The sequence below is a fragment of the Hyla sarda genome, chromosome 4 (genome assembly GCF_029499605.1).
Source record: "Hyla sarda isolate aHylSar1 chromosome 4, aHylSar1.hap1, whole genome shotgun sequence".
NCBI classification, from domain to species: domain Eukaryota; kingdom Metazoa; phylum Chordata; class Amphibia; order Anura; family Hylidae; genus Hyla; species Hyla sarda.
In genome coordinates, this window is record NC_079192.1 from 340,642,572 (window position 1) to 340,664,426 (window position 21,855).

At 43.6% G+C, this 21,855-nt stretch overlaps 1 protein-coding gene across 5 annotated transcripts in view; it reads left to right on the forward strand.

Moving 5' to 3' along the window:
- DOCK2 (dedicator of cytokinesis 2) overlaps positions 1–21,855 on the forward strand; it is an 850,676-nt gene that overhangs the window by 247,632 nt on the left and 581,189 nt on the right. For all 5 annotated transcript variants that reach the window (XM_056516504.1, XM_056516506.1, XM_056516505.1 and 2 more), the window contains 3 exons: positions 1,924–2,013; positions 3,035–3,135; positions 7,204–7,338. In XM_056516504.1, the coding sequence (XP_056372479.1) occupies positions 1,924–2,013; positions 3,035–3,135; positions 7,204–7,338 (326 nt within the window). The remainder of the gene's footprint in view (positions 1–1,923; positions 2,014–3,034; positions 3,136–7,203; positions 7,339–21,855) is intronic.

Consider the following 21,855-nt stretch of genomic DNA (forward strand, 5'->3'; position numbering starts at 1 on the left):
AGTAGGAAACTGGTCCGACATCATCTCCAAGTGCAGGGAACATTGCGAAAGAAAGCCACGGCAAAACTTAGAGTCCCCATTAAATTTGTCCGGCAAGGACAGGCGGAGGCTAGGAGTGGCCACTCGCTGCGGAGGAGGTGCAGGAGCTGGCGGAGGAGATGATTGCTGATGAAGTTGCGACTGAAGTTGGTGCACAATGGTGGACACTTCCGACAGCTGGTGGGTTAGATGGGCGATCTGTCGGGCTTGCTGGGCGACCACCGTGGTGATATCAGAAGCAACTGGCAGGGGAACCTCAGCGGGATCCATGGCCGGATCTACTGTCACGATGCCGGCTGGCAGGTAGTGGATCCTCTGTGCCAGAGAGGGATAGCGAGGACCGCGCTAGTGGACCGGTTCTAAATCACTACTGGTTTTCACCAGAGCCCGCCGCAAAGCGGGATGGTCTTGCTGCGGCGGTAGTGACCAGGTCGTATCCACTAGCAACGGCTCACCTCTCTGACTGCTGAAGATAGGCGAGGTACAAGGGAGTAGACAGAAGCAAGGTCGGACGTAGCAGAAGGTCGGGGGCAGGCGGCAAGGTTCGTAGTCAGGGTGGATAGCAGAAGTTCTGGTACACAGGCTTTAGACACACAAAACGCTTTCACTAGGCACAAGGGCAACAAGATCCGGCAAGGGAGTGCAAGGGAGGAGACCAGATATAGCCAGGGAGCAGGTGGGAGCCAATTAACCTAATTGGGCCAGGCACCAATCATTGGTGCACTGGCCCTTTAAGTCTCAGGGAGCTGGCACGCGCGCGCCCTAGAGAGCGGAGCCGCGCGCGCCAGCATATGACAGCAGGAGACGGGAACGGGTAAGTGACCTGGGATGCGATTCGCGAGCGGGCGCGTCCCGCTGTGCGAATCGCATCCCCGACGGCCATGACAGTGCAGCGCTCCCGGTCAGCGGGACCGACCGGGGCGCTGCGGAGAGAGAGACGCCGTACGCGCTCCGGGGAGGAGCGGGGACCCGGAGCGCTAGGCGTAACAGTGGGGCTGTGAAGGAGAGATGAGCAAGTAGTAAGTTAACATATACGAGGGTATATACATTAAATGAATGCTATATATTTTATTGAGCTCACCATGACCACCTCCTCTGGAGAGTTCCATAGCCTCACTGCTCTTACAGTAAAGAACCCCTGTCTGTGCTGGTGTAGAAATCTTCTTTCCTCCAGACATGGAGGATGCCCCCTTGTTATAGATACATTCCTGGGTATAAATAGATCATGGGAGAGATCTCTGTACGGTCCCCTGATATATGTATACATAGTTAAGCCTAAGGCCTAAGCCATCTTTTTTATAAACTAAATTACCCTAATTCTATGTAATGGGTTCTGTAGTCCTCCCATTCCCTGTATTACTCTGGTTGCCCATCTTTGAACCCTCTCCAGCTACACTATATCTTTCTTGTACACTGGTTCCCAGTACTGTACACAGTATTCCATGTGTGGTCTGACTAGTGATTTGTACGGTATTGTATTTCAGCGGTAGAATTATTTCCTTGTCATGGGTATCTATGCCCCTATTGATGCACCCCATGATTTTATTTGCCTTGGTAGCAGCTGCCTGACACTGGTCACTAAAGGTAAATTCACTATTCACTAAAATTCCTAAATCCTTTTCCACGTCAGTCGTCCTCATTGTTTTACAATTAAATACATAATTCCATCCCAAATTTTTCTTCCCCATGTGCATTACCTTACATTTATCAGTGTTGAACCTCATCTGCCACTTCCCAGCCCAAACCTCCAACCTATCCAACCTATTATCCATTAGTTGCTTCAGATTGAATTCATTCATGAATTGGTTCACAGACAACTTTTTTTTGTATTGTTAGGTCCCAGTCCCCTTTGTTTTACCAATATCTTGACTTCTCTTTTTGCAGTTTCTTCAAGATACTCTTGATGCCCTGTTTAATATCATGATGGAGCATTCCCATTCAAACAAATATGATATACTAGTCTTTGATGCTTTAGTAAGTATGTCTCATATTCCTTTCATACCTTATAGTAGAATGTAAAATTTGATGAGCCCATTGATAAAATACACTGTACGCCAAGACTAGGAATTGTTTTACACTAAATTACAAATATGTGTATCATTTATAAAGCGTACTGGCATGCATCTGTATTCTGCAGATAAAAGAGTAAAAATGCTTTATGGTTGGAAGTGACATGTATTTTTCATTTTACGCTTACAATTTTATAGAATAATAAAGCTGATCTTGTAGTAGCTGCTTCTACATTTTGTGGGAGATTATCTCCGTAGATCCAGTCAAATGGCAGCAAAAAAGCAGACAGGGACATGGAAGTAATGTTTAAACAGGTTTTCTTTCATGTCTTTATTTTTCAGTAACAATACAAATACAGCCTTCACTCTAAGCATTGGCACAAAATAAATTCTGCTTGCCCAGTGCTGATTATGCAGATAAACTTCACTGTCTACACAGGTTGCTTACTACCAGCCACCTAACACAACAGTTAACAAATGTGTTAATTACACATGTTATTATATCCCCTTCGGATTCAAACTCATATCAGTGGTGCAGGTTCCTCACAGCTTCAGCATGCACACTGACTCTCACCTAGCTTTAAAGCTAAGTGACATGCTGTCTTCAGCACCTGTGCTGATCTGGCTAGTCTAAAAACCTGTAGTGGCACAGGAAGGGGATGAAATGCCCACTACTAAATGTGACTTTGAAAAATCCAGGCTCAATAACAAGACTTACCACAGTCCCTAGCTAATACTCACCATGGATTTTTACTCTTTCTGGATTTCCCATATTTCACCCAGCTTGCCTTGGATGAGATATTCGCTGCCTGAAACCTGGTATCGACATACAACACATTGAAATATCCTAACACTGTCTTACAATTCTGACAGAAGAATGCCAGTTTGATCTAGCTGTCATTTTTTTTTTCATTTATTTGGGTTATGTATGTCACTCCTTCTTTCATATATATTTTATTTACGACTTTATTTTCTTCTGTTTCTAGATTTACATTATTGGACTTATTGCTGATCGGAAATTCCAACATTTTAACACTGTTTTAGAAGCCTACATAAAGCAACATTTTAGTGCCACTTTGGCTTATAAGTAAGTTATGCCCTTACCCCACCAATTTGGCAGTATGTGTATTTTCAAGGCTATTTAGAACATGGTTCATTGAAAGTCATTTTAGTATTTTCCATCAACCTTTCTTAGATGTATGTGTTAGAACAGTGCAGTTTATGGTGGACCATGCAGAGCAAGTTAAAAGTAGAGCTCCACTATAAAAAATTATGGTTGTGTGAACGGAAAATATTGTATTATGCTATAATATGACAACTATATAGATAAAAAGCAGTTTGTGACATAAATACCTCAAAATAACAAGCCACCACCCACCTACAACACAATGAATTTTTTTCCATAAAATTACTAAAATATATAAAATAAAATACATATTTGGTACCAACCCACAGACTCTAGCAAAAAAAATAATTTTTTACTGTTTGGTAAAAAGTGGGGGAAAATATATGGGAAAAAAACAACAGCAAAATTGGCTTGTTTTTTTCACACTTTTCTCCTTAAAAAATGTGTAAATAATATTAATTACAGTATATAGTAACATGGTTCATAAGGTTGAAAAAGACCAAACTCTTATCAAGTTCATCTGTAGAAATATATATATATATATATATATATATATATATATATATCAGGGCTCAGGGTTTAAGACAACTGGACAGGTTGTGTTTCAAGTAATATTTAAATTTATTGATTGTATATACGGTAATGTGACAATTGAATATTAGATAAAATGTAAATAGCAGCAACTAAGTCACACAGGGCCCTTGTGTAGGCGCAGCACCAACTATTAAGAACTATAGCATATGTATAGTACAGTATATAAAATATAAAAATATACTTGTAAAAATTATAAAAAATATAGAATAAGAATATAGAGACCACCATAAACATATGTATAGAGAGGGATCTGGGTGGGAGAGTCTTAGTCCATCCTCTATGGTAAATAATCTCCTCTCATAAAAAAGTCCTGCTCATATAGACCAATTCTGGTATTGTGGTAACCAATGGCAACCATAAGGTTAGTAACCCGTAGCAACCGTTCAGATGAGTCCGGCTATTTAAGCACTAAGCCTTCTTTTTTTTTTAACAAAATAATCCTAATTCTGATAATCTTTCTGGGTACTGTAGTCCTCCCATTCCCCGTATTACTCTGGTTGCCCCTCTCCTTCTTTGGACCCTCTCCAGCCCCACTATATCTTTCTTGTACACTGGTGCCCAATACCTTAAACAATATTCTATGTGTGGTCTGACTAGTGATTTGTACAGTGGTAGAATTATTTCCTTGTCGTGGGCATCTATGCCCCTATTGATACACCCCATGATTTATTTGCCTTTGCAGCAGCTGCCTGACACTGGTCACTACAGTTAAATTTACTATAAACTAAGACTCCTAAGTCCCTTTCCACGTCAGTCATCCCAAGTGTTCTCCCATTTTATATATAATCCCAGCCTGGATTTTTCTTCCCCATGTGCATTACCTTACATTTATCAGTGTTGAACCTCATCTGCCACTTCCCAGCCCTAACCTCCAACCTAACCAGTAGGGATCGACCGATTATCGGTATGGCCGATATTATCGGCCGATAATCACGATTTGGGGCATTATCGGTATCGGCAATTACCTTGCCGATAAGCCGATAATGCCCCGCCCCCCGCACCGCCCCCACGGCACTGCCCCCACGGCACAGTGATCGCCCCCCTCCCCCAACCCGCCGCACCGCGACCGCCCCCCTGACCCACCGCACCGCGTCGCACCCCCCACCGTAGTGCTGGGCGGTATACTGGTATGGATTTTTGCCCATACCGCTATACCGGTCGGGCCCCTCCCCCACCCTCCGAGTCAATAAAAAAAATTAAACTTACCTGTAATGGGGGTGGTCCGGGCCATCCGTCCTTCCTGTAGTGTCCGGCGGCATTCCGGGTGGAGGGTAAACCAGTCCGGGCTGTCCTTCTCCGGGGGTCATCTTCTCCACTCGGGCAGGCTCCGGCCTAGTACGCTGCATAGACGCTGCTACGCCGTGACGTCAGGTGCGTCACTGCGCACCGGCGTCTATGCTGCGTTACTAGGCCGGTGTCTGCCCAGAGTGGAGAAGATGACCCCCGGAGAAGAAGGACAGCCCGGACCGGTTCACCCTCCACCCGGAATGCCGCCGGACACTACAGGAAGGAAGGATGGCCCGGACCACCCTGACAGGTAGGGGGAGAGAAGCGGGTGGTGGCGGCGGCCTATGGCACCGCAAAAGCCACTGCAGTGCATTGATTTAAAGCGCCCGCTTTAAATCAATGATCTGCAGCGGTGTCGCGGGGGGATAAATAGCCGATAACTTATACCGGAATATCGGTATAAGTTATCGGCTATCGGCCCTAACCTCCACCGATTATCGGTATCGGCCCTAAAAAACTGATATCGGTCGATCCCTACTAACCAGATCCATTTGTAACAGTGCACAGTCCTCTATTGAGTTTACCACTTTACAGAGTTTAGTATCATCTACAAAGATTGCTACTTTACTATTCAACCCCTCTACAAGGTCATTAATGAATATATTAAATAGAATGAGACACAAGACTGGCCCCTGTGGTACCCCACTAGTAAGAGCCACCTAATCAGAATAAGTACCATTAATAACCACCCTCTGTTTACTATCACTGAGCCAGTTACTTACCCACTTACACACATTCTCCTCCAGTCGAATCCTTCTCATTTTATGCACCAACCTTTTATGTGGCACTGTATCAAATGCTTTGGTAAAATCCGATATACGATATCCAGTGATTCCCCCTGGTCCAGTCTGGAGCTCACCTCCTCGTAAAAGCTGATCAGGTTAGTTTGACAGGACCGATCCCTCATAAACCCATACTGATATGGAGTCATACATTTATTTTTATCAAGATACTCCAAAATAGCATCTCTTAGGAAACCCTCAAACAATTTACATACAACAGGTTAAACTAACAGGTCTATAACTCCCGGGGTCATCTTTTGTCCCCTTTTTAAATATTGGCACCATATTTGCCATGCGCCAGTCCTGGGGAATAGTCCCTGTTACTATAGAGTCCCTGAATAATAAAAATAGGGGTCTGTCTATTACATTACTTAATTCCTTTAGAACACGGGGGTGAATGCCATCTGGACCTGGTGATTTGTCTATTTAGATTTTTTGTAGGCGGCACTGTACTTCTTCTGGGGTTAGACAGGTGACCTGTACTGGGGAGTTTACCTTATCACACTGTATTTCACCTGGCATTTCATTTTCCTTGGTGAATACAGTGGAGAAGAATTTGTTAAATATATTTGCTATTTCTTGATCCCCGTCTATAATTTCTTCCTCATCATTTTTTAAAGGGTATCCCAAAATGATTCCTATAAAAACTACAACTTGTCCCACAAAATATAAAGTCTTATGCAGGCAGACAAGAGAAAAAAGGTTATGACTACTGGAAAATTAGGCCCTATAATATAAATGTGCCATGCATTAAGGCCCTTAAGTGAACGTTAACTTTACAATGTCATATACTATTTACATACTAGCAAATTATATACGGTTGTCGAACTCAGCTTTGCCCTCTGTTATGCCCTGCTACAATGGCTGAGATCTAACATAACTTAATTCTCTTTAGTGGAATACTGTAGATGCTGTGGCCATAGCGACCACAGCATCTAAAGTATTTGCCCCTTGCTCTCTCTGGCCATCAGAAGCCCAGGTGCTCATTGGTTACCATGGCTGTAGCGGGCCCAATTAATATCTCCAAGTCTATGACTAGTATCTGCCTACTAGGACTAAAATTATGTATGAAAACAGAAACATTTCCCTTTCCAAAAATAAGTTCTTCATTAATAATAATAAAAAAAAAAAAATATATATATATATATATATATTTTTTTTTATTATTATTATTAATAATAAAATATTATTAAATATATATTATTTAAATAGTTCACTATACATTTAACAAGTCTATGAAAAAGATTTACATATTAGCATACAATGACTCTTGAATGATTCAGAAATATTTGTGTTTAATAGTTTACCATTTTCATGTAGTACATCAACTAAAGTGTAATCTGTTTGGAAAACATTTTCTTGACAGGAAGCTAATGACTGTTTTGAAGAAATATTTGGATATTTCCAGCAGAGGAGAGCAGTGCGAGCCAATTCTAAGGACTTTGAAAGCGCTGGAATATGTGTTCAAGTTCATTGTGCGGTCGAGGACATTATTTTCACAGTAAGCATCTTTTTTTGAAGTACCTTGTAATTGATTAGTACTGCTATACCACTGAGATGTAGTATTACTGCTACAAGACATGCACAATTTATAGCTCTGTAATGATCCTGTTTTACTCTAGGATGCAAATGGGGAACTAGAGGATGTAGACAAAGTTTGTCACCATTTGTTAGTGAAATTCAGTTTCACAGAGTAAACATATAACATCATGAGGCTATCAGAATAAGTTTTGCAGACTTGATGTATGTAAACATTTCACACTTTCTTTTGTGTTTTACAGTTATGTGTTATTAAACTAATGTGGGTGGAAATATTGGTACTGCCTATGTGCTATAATAGGACATTTTATCATTATTATCACAACAGGCAACTAAGTAAGGCCGGGGAGAGCTGAAACTCACTGTATTAATTGTGGCAGGGGACAGAACAGAGCCACCTAGTAGCAGTTTTTTCTATTACATTTTAAACATATTTATGTTGATAATTATAAAAGCAAGTCAATGGGAAAGTGTCTGTTAATTACACAATGAACACTATATTAAACGTTTTAGTTGGTGACAGGTAATCTTTAAAGGATATCTACAATTTATTTTACAAACTTCTAATATGTCACAGTTATATGTCAGCAGTTTTGATTGGTGGGGTCTCATAGACTTTCTATGAATCCATACACCACTGGCTTGGTTGTCTGATCAGAGCTGATCATAACTGAAGGGGCATAACGCTCAGCTTTGCTCTTCCGCCCCTTCATTTTAACCATTATGGTGATCTGGACCACCATTGATCAAATCTTCTAATATGTCACTGTGGTGTCCCGGTACCGTATCCTATCCGGTACCTGCGTGTGTGGGTCCCTTTAACTAGAGTCCCTAGGACATCGGGGTCCTCATTGTCTACTTCACCCCTAGTCACCTCTCATCCAGATAGTTATTGCTCCAATAGCTTACTTAGGAATCATGTAAATATTATATAAATGCCATATAAATAGTTAATTACCTGTCTATAGCGTAGCAGGACCTGCGGGTCATGTGGTTAAGTGAACTCTATGGTATTTCTGCTTTAGGACCTTTGGAGTTCCTTGTGACGTAGTCAATCCCATCACTCATTGTAACAGTGAATGAAGGATGTTCGGATCAATCAGATTAGCCTCGCCCCCTGCCCATATAAGGGAGCGGCGGCCATCTTCTCGCTCTCTTGGGCATTTGTTCCTGTTCAAGCAAGCAAGAAGCATCTGCGCTGCTGAGATCTGTGAGTCTAGGCCTGAACCTTGCGGCGACGGCCGATAACTTCAAAGTTCTGAGTGTATCAATCCCCACGCACTCTGCAAGATCACCGGACCTTATCTATCCCCTAAATCCGGACGGATCTGCAATAATTACCCTAAATTCAGAGACTTTAATTTATTTCAAGGTCCGCAACAATTGTCAGTCATTGAGCTATATAAGGACTGTATTCCTGAGACTGTCATTGTTCATTGGATGTACCGCAAGCACTTAAGTAAAGTTACCCAAGTTCAAGTACATTGTGGACCTTCAGTCATTTCATTACATGCACCTGTAGTTTCTGGGAAGGGCGGCGATAGGCCGAAGGATTACCTCAGCATACTAGCCCTCAGCCTGGCGTCACAAACTATAGGGTTAACATTAACCACTCATCTACCACTATGACATGTCAGAAGTAATGGAAATTACAGGTGTCTTATAAAACGGCAGGCAGTGAAATCTAACATTTTACAATGCCTGCTTAGACATGGTCCTCAAGCAAGTAATAATGGATTTAGAAAAACCTGAATGCGGCAACCATCAAAAAAACAAATACTGCTTCAGTATGCTAGTCATAGTGTATTGCTGCACTGATAATGATCCCCAGATTGCTTTGCTTAACATGAATAATGGTAAATGATTAATGAGTGATATTCACTTGTAGAAAACTGTACCTTGTTCATATGTTATTGCAAAGGTTCATTTCTGCTATAATAAAAATTTGAGAAACATCTATGACAAATAATGGATAATTCCTATATATTAATAGAATGGCTGTATGGCTGCCACCTTTTCCACCCAAAAATTACTTTGACCTTTATTTTTCAGTGGAGAAGGGGCAGACATACAGCCTAATGAAAGCACCAGGTTTGCTGACTTAGCACACAATATTAGGCCCTACTAAAGTAAATTTCTGTAGTGGAGAAAAAAATGCAAACAAATGTAATAAAATGTTTACAAATATATAAAAATGGAAGGGGGGGGGATGCTTTATTAGAAAAAAATAATTAATTGGTATCACTGCCTCTATAACAAGCTGAATTGTAAAACTATAATGTTATTTATACTTCATGATAAATGATGTAAAAAATACATAAATAACAAGATAACAAAGTTGCCAGTACCCCAAAATGGTACATATAAGAAATGTCAACTCAAAATAAAGAAACACTTTGTTTTTTTCTTAAATTGTACGGTCTCACGCGCCATATTTTTCAGCGTATTTTCTGCAGCTGATTTTGCTACCCATTGACTTCAATGAGCAGTGAAATATGCAGCAGTAAATATAGATTAAAATATTTCACACATGACCTTACCCTAAAGTGTAACCTGAATTTTGCTGAGACCCCCCCCCCCCCCACACACACACACACACACTGATAACTAGGCCAAAGGGACAGAAGCACGTCCATTGATTCTGCTTGGCTTTCCGATGTCATAACAGTCATACACAGTAAAGATACATAGAGGCTCTCATGCCATCCATAAAACTTTTCTAAGCAAAGCTGAGCAGAAACAAAAGGTCAAAGTGCTCAGCTCTGTCCCATTATTCTAACGATCGGTGGGGATCTCTGCAGTCGGCCTCAGCAGTCAGAAGTTGAATTAAACTTAAAAAAAAAGCATTTTATCAGTGCAGGAGTTGTAAAACAAACCTAGAAAAATATGACCTCACAATAATCATGCTAACCTAGAGAATAAAGTTAACAAAAAAATTACGTTGATAGAAACATTTTTGCGCATCCTACCCTTGATGTACAGTTATGTTATGGTTCGGATGAGCAGATGCTGGCTGCTGTCTGAAGCCGGCACTCACCAATATTTATTGGCATCAGAGATCATTCCAATGCTGGTAATTTAACTGTTTAAATTGCAACTGTAGTGATTGTGGCATTTAAACTATTTTGGTGTGCATACCTGGTGCATCAGTGATTAATTGGTTGTCAGGGCCTGTACTAGGCCTCGTTGCCTGCCAGAGTGGCTTGTTGTTTTAGAATCCAGGATTTGGGGGTACATGTGCCAACATCTCCCCAGCTACTACCCTGAGAAGGCATCCCTATGCTTTTTATTTCATTGTTACAAATTCAAATTTGTATTTTCTATGTTTTAGAAGCTATGAATTTGCATAAATGTGATACGATGAAGAAGTAAACAACTGAGGTATATTTCAGGCATCCACTGTAATTGCTATACACACTAATCTCATTCAAAGATAATAAACAGAAACACCTAAATTGTTTAGTGCTGGAAAGCCATCTGTCGTTCCAATAATTGAATCCTTTGCAATGAGATTTTTCTCTTCCTTTCCTTAGCAGTAATTTTAAAAATGGGTAAAACATTCAGAAGGTTTTCCATGTACATTAAAGGAGAACTATGGCAAAAATTAACTTATCCCCTATCCACAGCATAGGGGATAAGTAGCTGATCACAGGAGGTCTGGCCGCTGGGGCCCCCTGTGATCTCCCCTGGGATGGGACTTGGCGCTCACTGAGGAGCTGCAGATGGCATGCTCTCCATTAATTTCTATGGGAGCATTCGGGCATCATCAGCGTTCCCATAGAAATGAATAATCCGGTAAACTGCACGTGCTCCTCAAAGAGCCAGGGTCCTGTCCTGGAGATCACGGGGGTTCCCAGTGGTTGGACCTCCCACAATCAGCTGCTCATCGCTTATCCCGTGGATAGGGAATAAGTTAACTTTCACTGCAGTACAGTGATCCCCCGACTTACGATGGCCCCGACATATGATCATTTCAACATACGATGGCTCTCAGAGGCTATCATATGTTGAAGGCAGCATCAACATACGATGTTTTTGTATGTCGGAGCCATCGCATAAACGGCTATCCGGCAGACTGCTTCAACTGCTGCTGGATAGCCGTCTAATGTGCCTCATGTGCCCCTCACCTGTCACTCACCTGTCCCCGCCACTCCGGGCCATCCTCTTCATGCTCCGCTGCATGGCCGTCCTGTCATCAAGGGATGGCGTCCGCGGAGATGTGATTACGGCGAAGGAGAGCAACGATCCCGGGCAGCGGTGATGGTCCGGTGCGGCGGGGACACATGAGTATAACTTTGTCTTTTATTATTGCACAGATCCATCAACATATGATGGATTCAAGTAACAATGGTTCATTTGGAACCAATTACTATTGTATCTTGAGGGACCACTGTACTCCTTTAAAAATCAATCCCATTGACTTACATGCTATACAGGGTGATTCAAAAACATAGTAACATAGTTTGTAAGGTAGAAAAAAAGACAAGAGTCCATCCAGTTTCACCCAGCTTCACCCAGATCCAATCTAGGACTGATCTCCTCATAGAAGCTGATCAGATTAGTCTGACAGGACTGATTCTGCATAAACCAATGTTGGTGCTATGTCATAAAGTTATTTCCATTAAGATATTTCAGAATAGCATCTTGAAACGTCATTTCCTGGAGCCCCGCGATCAGGCACTTCTTCCCCATCCTGTGGATAGGGGATGGATTTTGTTTCACTGGACATCTTCTTTAATGTGAGAAGACAAACTATATATCCAAATTTTATCTATTCATTTGACAAATGGTCAAATGCAGATGTTTTTGTAAAATACGACATACCATTGTTTGCGTCACCTGTAGTTCCGATGTTCGTACATGGCTGGAATCCTGTCTACTGGTTTTAAATTGCTTCACCCAGCGCAAAATGCTGTTTCAATGCAGAGCATAATTACGAAAGTGTACTGTTACAACAGGCCCTGACTTGCAAATTCCAGTACACAGAAATATTTTTCTTGCTTCAATGTCGCCATCTTATGTCACACTTAAGATTTCAAAATTGTCATTGCTGTAATTTGTTGCTATGGGTAGCTAAGCCAGTTGAGCTTAGATTTTCAGTCACTGGACATTTACCACTGATGTTGCCCGTAAACAATATAAAAAGTGTCCCTAGGTTGTAGGGATATCCTGATACCATTTTTTTAAGACGGAGTACAATTTCCGATACTTTTTCTTAAGTACTCGCCATTACCAAATACCAATACTTTTTTCACTGTCGTGTGACAGTGTTTTTTTTTTCCTTAAGGGTATTTTCACACTGCGACTGAAGGATCACTTTTTTTTCCCCCCACTTGTTTAGTCCCCATAGGGGACTTTTACATGCAATCTGTAGACTGCATACACTGATCAATGATATGCCATAGCATAGCAGTGATCAGTGTTATTGGTTATTCTTTACTACTGCCTGCCATGGCTGGCAGCAGTAAAGGAGCGACAATCAGACACACGGAGCAGGGGTAAGGAACCTCCAGCCGTCCTAATAGCTGATCGGGACACCGCTATTACACCGCGGTGATCCCGATCAGCATCGCAGAAGTGTATCTCAGGGCTTTTAGACACCGTAATCAACTTTGATTGCAGCGTCTAAAGGGTTAATGTGGGTCCCGACTATTATGTCCGCACAGCTGTTGGGTGCACTGCATAGCTCGGGAGCAGGGAGTTCTGGCGGCCCACCTCACCTCTGTGACACATGCCGACGGGAATCCTGGTATCGGATTAGGTATCAGGGACATTTACATGAGTACAAATACTTGTGCAAATGTGCAGTATCGGTCCCGATACCAGTATCGGTAGCGAGACATCCCTACTAGATTGTCACATAATAGTTCTTGGTTTATATCTTACATGTGTTGATGATTGTTAAAGCAGAGCTGTCAGATCCCACAAAAAAATTAAGAAATTAATATGTTACTCAGTACCTAATCCTGACCATGTACATACATTTTTATGCCTCTATCACCTATGTTTATTATAAAAAACCCTCTTTTCAAATCCTCTCAGGAGAAGGGGGCATGTCCTTCCTTGTGGTGGTGGGAGGGGATTGGTGTGTCATGCAGCCTTGTCCATGAGTCATTTCTTGTCCATGACTCATGGACAAGCTGATGCTGCTGCAGGACTGGTTAGTGTTCCAGTAGGTATGGAGACCCCTATTGATGGAAGCCATTTTCTTTATTAAATATTCAAACATTTTTAAACAACCATATTACAAAAGATCTTTAATTTTCATCAGTTACAACATTTAATATGTTTTTGAATCTGAGAGTGCCCATTTAATAACATTTATAGCAACTCTGCATCAGCTGGGAAAAACAAAAATCTGTGGATTAAAGAGCCTTTCACACAGGAAGATTATCTGCCAAACAGGCCCATTAGGTGATGAATGAACAAGCAGATTGTCAGTTCGCTAGGGTTCTGCTGCCCTAAATATCATCATACATAAGGATTCTGCTGCTTACAATGGGGTGAGCGCCAATATGTATATACATATTCTTAACTGTATGATGAACTTTGAATGCTAGCACTGAATATTATTAGTAACTTATAGAGCAGTAAAGGACAACACAGCTATGTTCTACTCCACCAATCTTTACTGCTTGTATTCTATGTCCCTGTACTTGTATTAAATAAAATTTCCAGATTTATACAGGCGATATACAAAGGCTACCAGGTTGTAGTGAAATATATTGTATTGCTTTATTGTTACGATGTGCTTCAAGGCTGCAGTGGTCCAAGTGGTTTATGACTTGACAAAGGAACCAGTACAGTCCTGAAATGCATTGTCACAATAAATAATATATTTCGTTACATCTTGTATCCCACCTGAATTTATACATTGCAACAGTTTCAGTTCAAGGAACCCTGGAGACTCCAGGCAGGCTGGTTGGAGCAGCCGCCAATGCTATTGGTAGGATACATACAATAGTGTTGTGTTTAACAGAATCAAAAATTGTGAGTTTAGGCGTTGACTAGATTACGTTATAACCCTGGAACTGAATTTATTACCTTAGAAAATCATTGTAATCTGTTACTATAACTGTAGAATTACCATCCACATCTGCAGGAAATTGGGCAATATTTCCTGATATTGTTTCAGATCTTCCCTCTATCTAACCTTATATTGTGTGCCTTTTCTTTTGAAAAAATGTCCTTTTAAAAATAATAAAATGGACACAGGAACATTGTCTAAACTTGGTCTAGGCTTTTTCTGTGTTCATATGTTTTACTCAAAGCTCTACTATGAGCAATATTCTCAGATAAAAAATCATAGCTAAAACAAAACATTTCTCATACAGACAACGTAAAGTTAACCCTTTATCTTAAATAAGAATATTTCCACAAAATAAAGCTGCCCTTAAACATTACAAAAATGTTGGGATGGGCCATCCATCTTATGTGTATTGGGACAGCGGCTGACAGCAACCTTATGTGTATGACTAGCGTAACTCTTAAACCCACGTTAAATATTATTTTTATATATATGATTTTCTCTAACATTGTCAAGTGTGGAATACAGATGCATGTGGTAATATGCACAACATTCTAATCTTAAATAGAGCCCTAATCTAAATTCTATATGGAACATTGACATTATAACTTGGAGGGAAACTGAAGCGGCAATGATGACAGTCATAAATGAATTGTACAGCGTACATTAGATATGGTAAAACTATATTTCTTCTATACATGCACCTATAGAATGCACAGTATATTGCCTTTGGGTTATCGATTTAGCCCACAACTACTTAGAATGATGTCGGTTTACAACACAATCTCATACTCTAACAGAATCTGCATATGAAACATACGTAAAATAAAGACTGACAATAAATCTACTGCAGTTGTGAGGGTAAAATGTTGAATGTTAGGATTATAATAATGCTAGGTATTTCAGAACAGGAAAGTCTGAAGCAGAAACTAAAAACTTATAACAGGAGTGTTTCCCCAGGATGTAGGGTAGGTAGATGGATACCCAGTCTTACAGTATAGGCAATATGCAGTGTATGCGTTTAGATTAAAATGGCTATTGAGCAGGTTGATTCTCCCCTGTGAGGACTGTTATTACCGTATTTATCGGCGTATAACACGCACTTTTTAGGCTAAAATTTTTAGCCTAAAGTCTGTGTGCGTGTTATACGCCGATACACCCCCAGGAAAGGCAGGGGGAGAGAGGCCGTCGCTGCCCGCTTCTCTCCCCCTGCCTTTCCTGGGGTCTAGAGCCCTGCTGTCGGCCCTTCTCACCCCGATAGCCAGGAGGAGAGAAGCGGCGCCGACAGCCAGGGGGAGAGAAGGGGCAGCGGCACCCATTGCCGGCGCCGCTGCCCCGTTGCCTCCCCCCATCCCCGGTGGCATAATTACCTGGTTCGGGTCCGCGCTGCTGCAGGCCTCCGGCGTGCGTCCCCGGCGTCGTTGCTATGCACTGAACGGCGCGGCGCATGACGTCAGTGCGCCTCGCCGTGCATAGCAACGACGCAGGGGACGCACGCCGGAGGCCTGCAGCAGCGCGGACCCGACTCAGGTAATTATGCCACCGGGGATGGGGGGAGGCAACGGGGCAGCGGTGCCGCTGCCCCTTCTCTCCCCCTGGCTGTCGGTGCCGCTTCTCTCCCCCTGGCTATCAGCGCCAGCACCGATAGTCAGGGGGACAGAACGGGCAGCGGCGCCGATAGCCAGGGGGTGAGAAGGGCCGACAGCAGCGCTCTAGACCCCAGGAAAGGCAGGGGGAGAGAAGCGGGCAGCGACGGCCTCTCTCCCCCTGCCTTTCCTGGGGGTATATCGGGGTATACACGCGCACACACGCACCCTCATTTTACCATGGATATTTGGGTAAAAAACTTTTTTTACCCAAATATCCTAGGTAAAATGAGGGTGCGTGTTATAGGCCGGTGCGTGGCATACCCCGATAAATACGGTATGTAAAAAAATATATATACAGGTCTTTCTCTTAAATACTGTGTTACTGGGTTCCCCTCCCAAGTTAGCCTCTTACTACCTGCAGTAATTACTCACAACAAAAAAAGATGCTGAGATCTACCATGCTTTGATGCCTTACTGAGCCTTGGTCAATGCCACCATATGACTACTGGGACCCACAGTGAATCCAGGAATGGAGACCTGAAGCTCCAGTCAGCAAGACTCTACTCTTTTTCAATAGGAGCTGCCGTAGATAGCAATATCTTGTGGATAGAGTGTATAAAAGTCAAGTTCTCTTTGGTGTTAACTACAAAAAGAGTTATCAACCTACATGCAAGGGTAAAACACAGGAATATCTTTTAAGTTGCTCAGGACTTGCACATTCCCACAAAGGATATCTATTGGCAAACCTGTACACCCTACAATTACCCAATTCTGGAACAAAACTTTGTTGCTAAACATTGTGAGCAAGATCTAACTAATGTCCAACCCTGCTAATTGGAAACCTTTTATTGCATTACCAGTATAGCGCATACCAGTAACATTACCAGTATAGCAGCATAGCAAATGTGGTGTCAATATTCAAAAAGGGGTGACCCCTTAAATTATAGACCTGATAGTTTGACCTTTGTTGTATGTAAATAGTTTGAGGGTTTTCTAAAAGATGCTATTTTTGAGAACCTCAGTGAAAATACATACATGACTCCACATCAGCATGGTTTTAAGACGAGCTTAAGAGTGGACCACGGTGCAACGCTGGATATTGTATATCTGAATTTTTCCAAAGCATTTGATACGGTGCCACATAAAAGGTTGGTACATAAAATGAGAATGCATGTGCTGGGGGAAAATGTGGGTAAGTAACTGGCTCAGTGATAGGAAACAGAGGGTAGTTATTAATGGTACATACTCTGAGTGGGTCACTGTTACTAGTGGGGTGCCACAGGGGTCAGTTCTGGGCCCTGTTCTTTTTCATATATTTACGAATGACCTTGTAAAGGGATTATATAAAGTATTTGCAGATGATACTAAGCTCTGTAAAGTGGTTAACACAATAGAGGACAAATGGATATGGATAGGTTGGAGATTTGGGCTTGGAAGTGGCAGATAAGGTTCAACACTATTAACCTGTTGGGGACAAAGGGCATACCTTTATGCCCTCGTCCTGCTCCCCTTCTATGACGTGCACTTAGGAGCTGAGCGCGGGTCATAGCGGTTCGGTCCCAGTGGCTATCTGCCGCTGGGACCCGTGTCTAATGCCAGACATCACCGATCAGTGATGCCCGGCATTAACTCCTTAGACGCAGCGATCAAAGTTGATTGCCGCATCTAAAGTGAAAGTAAAGTATACCGGCAGCTCAGTCGGGCTGTTCGGGACCGCCGCGGTGAAATTGCGGCGTCCTGAATTGCTAAGAGGATAGGGGAGGGTCCCTACCTGCCTCCTCTCCGTCCAGTCGGCGATCTGATGCTCCATACCTGCTCAGCAGGCTGGAGCAGCAAAGCGCCGATAATACTTATCAATGCTATCAGAAGATTGCATGTAATAGTTCCTTATGCGGACTAAAAAATTATGTAAAAAAAAAAAAATTATAAGTTAATAAATGTGATTTAACCCCTTCCCTAATAAAAGTTTGAATCAACCCCCTTTTCCCATTAAAAAAAATGTAAACAAAAATAAACATAAACAATAAACATAAAAAAAGTCCAAAATTGCGTATTTTTGGTCACTTTGCATACCCAAAAAAATATGTATAAAAAGCTTTAAAAAATTAAATACAATAAAATCTTCATAGCACAGTGCAAAAAAATGAGCCCTCATATAGCTCTGTATTCAAAAAAATAAAAAAAAAGTTATAGGGGTCAGAAGAGGACAATTTTAAACATTCTAATGTAGGTACAAAAAGTTTTTTTTATATTTTTTTAAAGCAAGTAAAACCAGATCAAACCTATATTTGTTGGGTATCATTTTAATCATATGGACCTACAGAATAAATATAAGGTGTCATTTTTACCCAAAAATGCACTCCGTAAAATTGGAAGCCCCCAAAAGTTACAAAATGGCGCTTTTTTAAAATTTTGTCTCACAAATAATTTTTTTCTGGTTTCGCCGTAGATTTGGTGTGAAACGATTGACAGTATTACAAAGAAAAATTGGTGGTGCAAAAAACGAGCCCTCAAATGGGTCTGTAGTTGGAAAATTGAAAGCGTTAAGATTTTTGAAAGGAGAGAAGGAAAAAAACTAGTGCAAAAATGAAAAATGGCTCCATCCTCGTGGGGTTAAATGTAAGGTAATGCACATGGGGAGGAAAAATCCAAGCTGGGAATATGTACTAAATAGGAAAATACTGGGGTTGACTGACATGGAAAAGTACTTAAGGATTTTTAGTCAACAGTAAATTTTACTGTAGCGACCAGTGTCAGGCAGCTGCTACCAGGGCAAATAAAATCATAGGGGCATAGATGCCCACGACAAGGAAATAATTCTACCTCTATACAAATCACTAGTCAGACTAAACATGAAATACTGTGTAGAGTACCAGTGTACAAAAAAGACATTGAGCTGTAGAAGGTTCAAAGACTGGCAACCAGAGTAAAGGAAAGACTACAATGCCCAGAAAGATGATCAGATTAGGGTTTATTTAGTTTAGAAAAAAGAAGGCTGAAGGGCGTGGCTTGGCGCTGACGAGAATGGCCGCACATTGAAGAGGCTCCCGCTCCCTGAGCCGTTTAGCACCTAACAGACCCGCATTGGCGACCCAGCACCCCCATGGGAAACGTTCTAGACGTACTAGAACACCCTCCGCACCTGCCAGGCTCTCTGCTCCGGCCCCTGGACCCCTACAGCGTCTGTGGCGACTCCTTCCTACCTCTGCTCTGCACTCCGGACCCGCCATTACAGGCCCTGCTCTAGGCCTGCGATCTCGCTCCAACTGCCGCCTCCCTGCGGGGCGGGATCCCTCTCAGGAAGATAGCCCACGACGATCGGAGACCCTGAGCTTACCTTCTCTCCTGGTCCCGATCGCACCTTCTGCTCCTGCGGTGTCTGGATCCCGGACCCCTCCGCTGACAGGAAGCGCCTCTGTGCTGGACACGTGTGCGCTCCGGGGACGTGCAGTAAGTGACACCGGCGATCCCCTGTGTAGTGCGCTGACTCCCGTGCTGGTTGCGGAGGGCTCACCTTCACTCCCTGACCCTCTCCCTCCTGCAGTATCACCACCCCTCCTGGCGGACCCTTCTCCCATTTCTCCTGGCAGTCCCCCTGCTGCCATCACCTGGGCTGCCGTGGTGGGGGCCAGCGCTCCTCTTCAGGGGACCACAAGCCTGCCTGCTGCCTCCTTAGCTGCTTCACCCTGCTCAGGCTCCCCCTCCTCTGGAATCCTTGAGGGGGTTGTTATCTGCTCCTCTCCTAGGTCTCCCCCTGATCCCCTGGGGTTCCCTGTTGTGCCTCCCCTGGACCCCCTAGCAGCCTGCTATTCCCCTCTTGGCACCCCTAGACCACAGAGGCCCCACTCTGCTACGGTGATGTCTGTGGGATCCGGATGCCGGTCCCCTCCTGGGACCCCTGGCCATCTGCATCAGCCTCCCCTGACCCCTGAGGCGGCACCACCTTCACCCTCTTGGGATGCTCTCCCTGGCTCCGGCATACCCTGCTCCGGGGGCTCACTGCTGTCGGCCGCAATTCCAGATTTGAGTCAGTTGCTTGCCCAAATTCCTTCGAAGGAGGACTTTCGCTCCCTGGTTGTGGAGGTCAAGGAGACCTGCCGGGCTGAGATCTCAGAAATGCGCCGGGATCTCCAGCATGTCTCGGATCGGGTGGATGACCTGGAGGATGCCCATGATCAAACACGGTCATATATAGCCCAACTTCACTCCACCATTGCTTCCCAGAAGGATTTCTTGGGTGATCTCCACGCCCATGTTGAGGATCTTGACAATAGGGGGAGACGCAATAATATCCGACTGAGGGGGCTGCCGGAGGCAACAAGGGAAGAAGACCTCTTTGGCACCTTGGAGACCATCTTTAATAAGATTCTTGGTGAACCGCCATCGCATAGGATTAAACTTGACAGAGCACACAGAGCGCTCCGCCCCAAGTCAGCCACGGGCGCTCCTCGAGACGTCATCTGCTGTGTCCACGATTTCCAGATCAAAGAGGCCATCATGGCTAAAGCTCGATCCTTGCGCAATTTCGACGTTGATGGAGCTCCTGTCCAGCTTTACCAAGATCTGTCCTGGCTTACTCTCAGAAAGAGACGTTTGTTGCAACCTCTCCTGGAAATACTTCGCTCCCATCATGTGCCATACCGCTGGACTTTTCCGTTTGGCCTGCAGGCACGCAGGGAGGGACGCTCTGCTTTTCTTCGCTCCTTTCATGACCTCCAGGCATTCTGCTCAGCCCTGGACCTCCCGACTCCGAAAATAGCGGACTGGGACCTGATGTCTCCCCCTCCTCCCCTGCCCCCGGTGTGGCAGCCTGTCCGATCCCGACAGGCTGGTGGCCGACGTGACCCCCCTTCTCTCCCCCCAAGGGAGCCCCACCAGCCCCCCCCTTGAGCAGATGGTCTCGCTACAAGGTTCCTCTATATTGGACTCTGCTGGTCCCCTCTGGTTCTACTGCCCCCCCCCCCCCCGACAAGTGGGGTTAACTTTCCCTGAGATGTTATCTACATATCCTGGCTTGCATGGGGATGATTATGTTTAGACTCCTCACCTGACTGTGGACTGTCTTTCTATGGGAGGCCAGCACTGTTGTTTCTTCATAGTCACTTTTGCTTTTTTGGTGTTTTCGAATTTTTTGGTCGCCTATGGGTTTTCGTTTCATTTATTCACTTGCCACGGCCTTGGAGTGGGGTGCCCCACTTTTTTGGGGGTTGTTCTTTGTTGGCCTCCTTCCATATCCCCTCTTGAGGCTGTGGCAATGGTCTGCCCATGCTCTGGACCATGGCCCACTTCGGTGGTCCTGGCCTCCGCATTGGCTTTTTGGTCAATGGTTTATTTCACTGATTATTGTTGTTTTTTCTTTGTCATGTGGTGTCCTGTCTGGTTGTGTATTGTATGTTTTCCCCTTCGTGTCTTCTTCTTTGGTCCCTTTCTGTCTTTCCTTTCCTACCCCACCTCCCTCTTTTCTTCCTGCCTTAGGTTGCCTGTTCCTGTACAAATTATTGCTGATCCCTGTTCTTATCCGGTTCTCATGGTGGATCCTGTGATGCCCTTTCTGTCCTCTTGGCCTGTTTTCGTGAGTATGCTTCTTATTGGCTGTGTATTTTCCTCCTTGTTATCCGCCATGGTCAAGTGCGTCTCCCTGAATGTTAAGGGGCTTAATTCCCCTACTAAGCAACGCCTGTTGCAAAGGGAGTTGGTTAGTCAACGCGCTGACATAGTTTTCCTTCAGGAGACGCACTTTGACCATTCTGGATCCTTCCAATTCATTCAACACCTGTTCCCCCAGTGTTACTCGGCTACCATGGATAGGAAGAGGGCGGGGGTAGCTATTTTGGTGTCTAGGTCCTGCCCATTACAAGTCTCT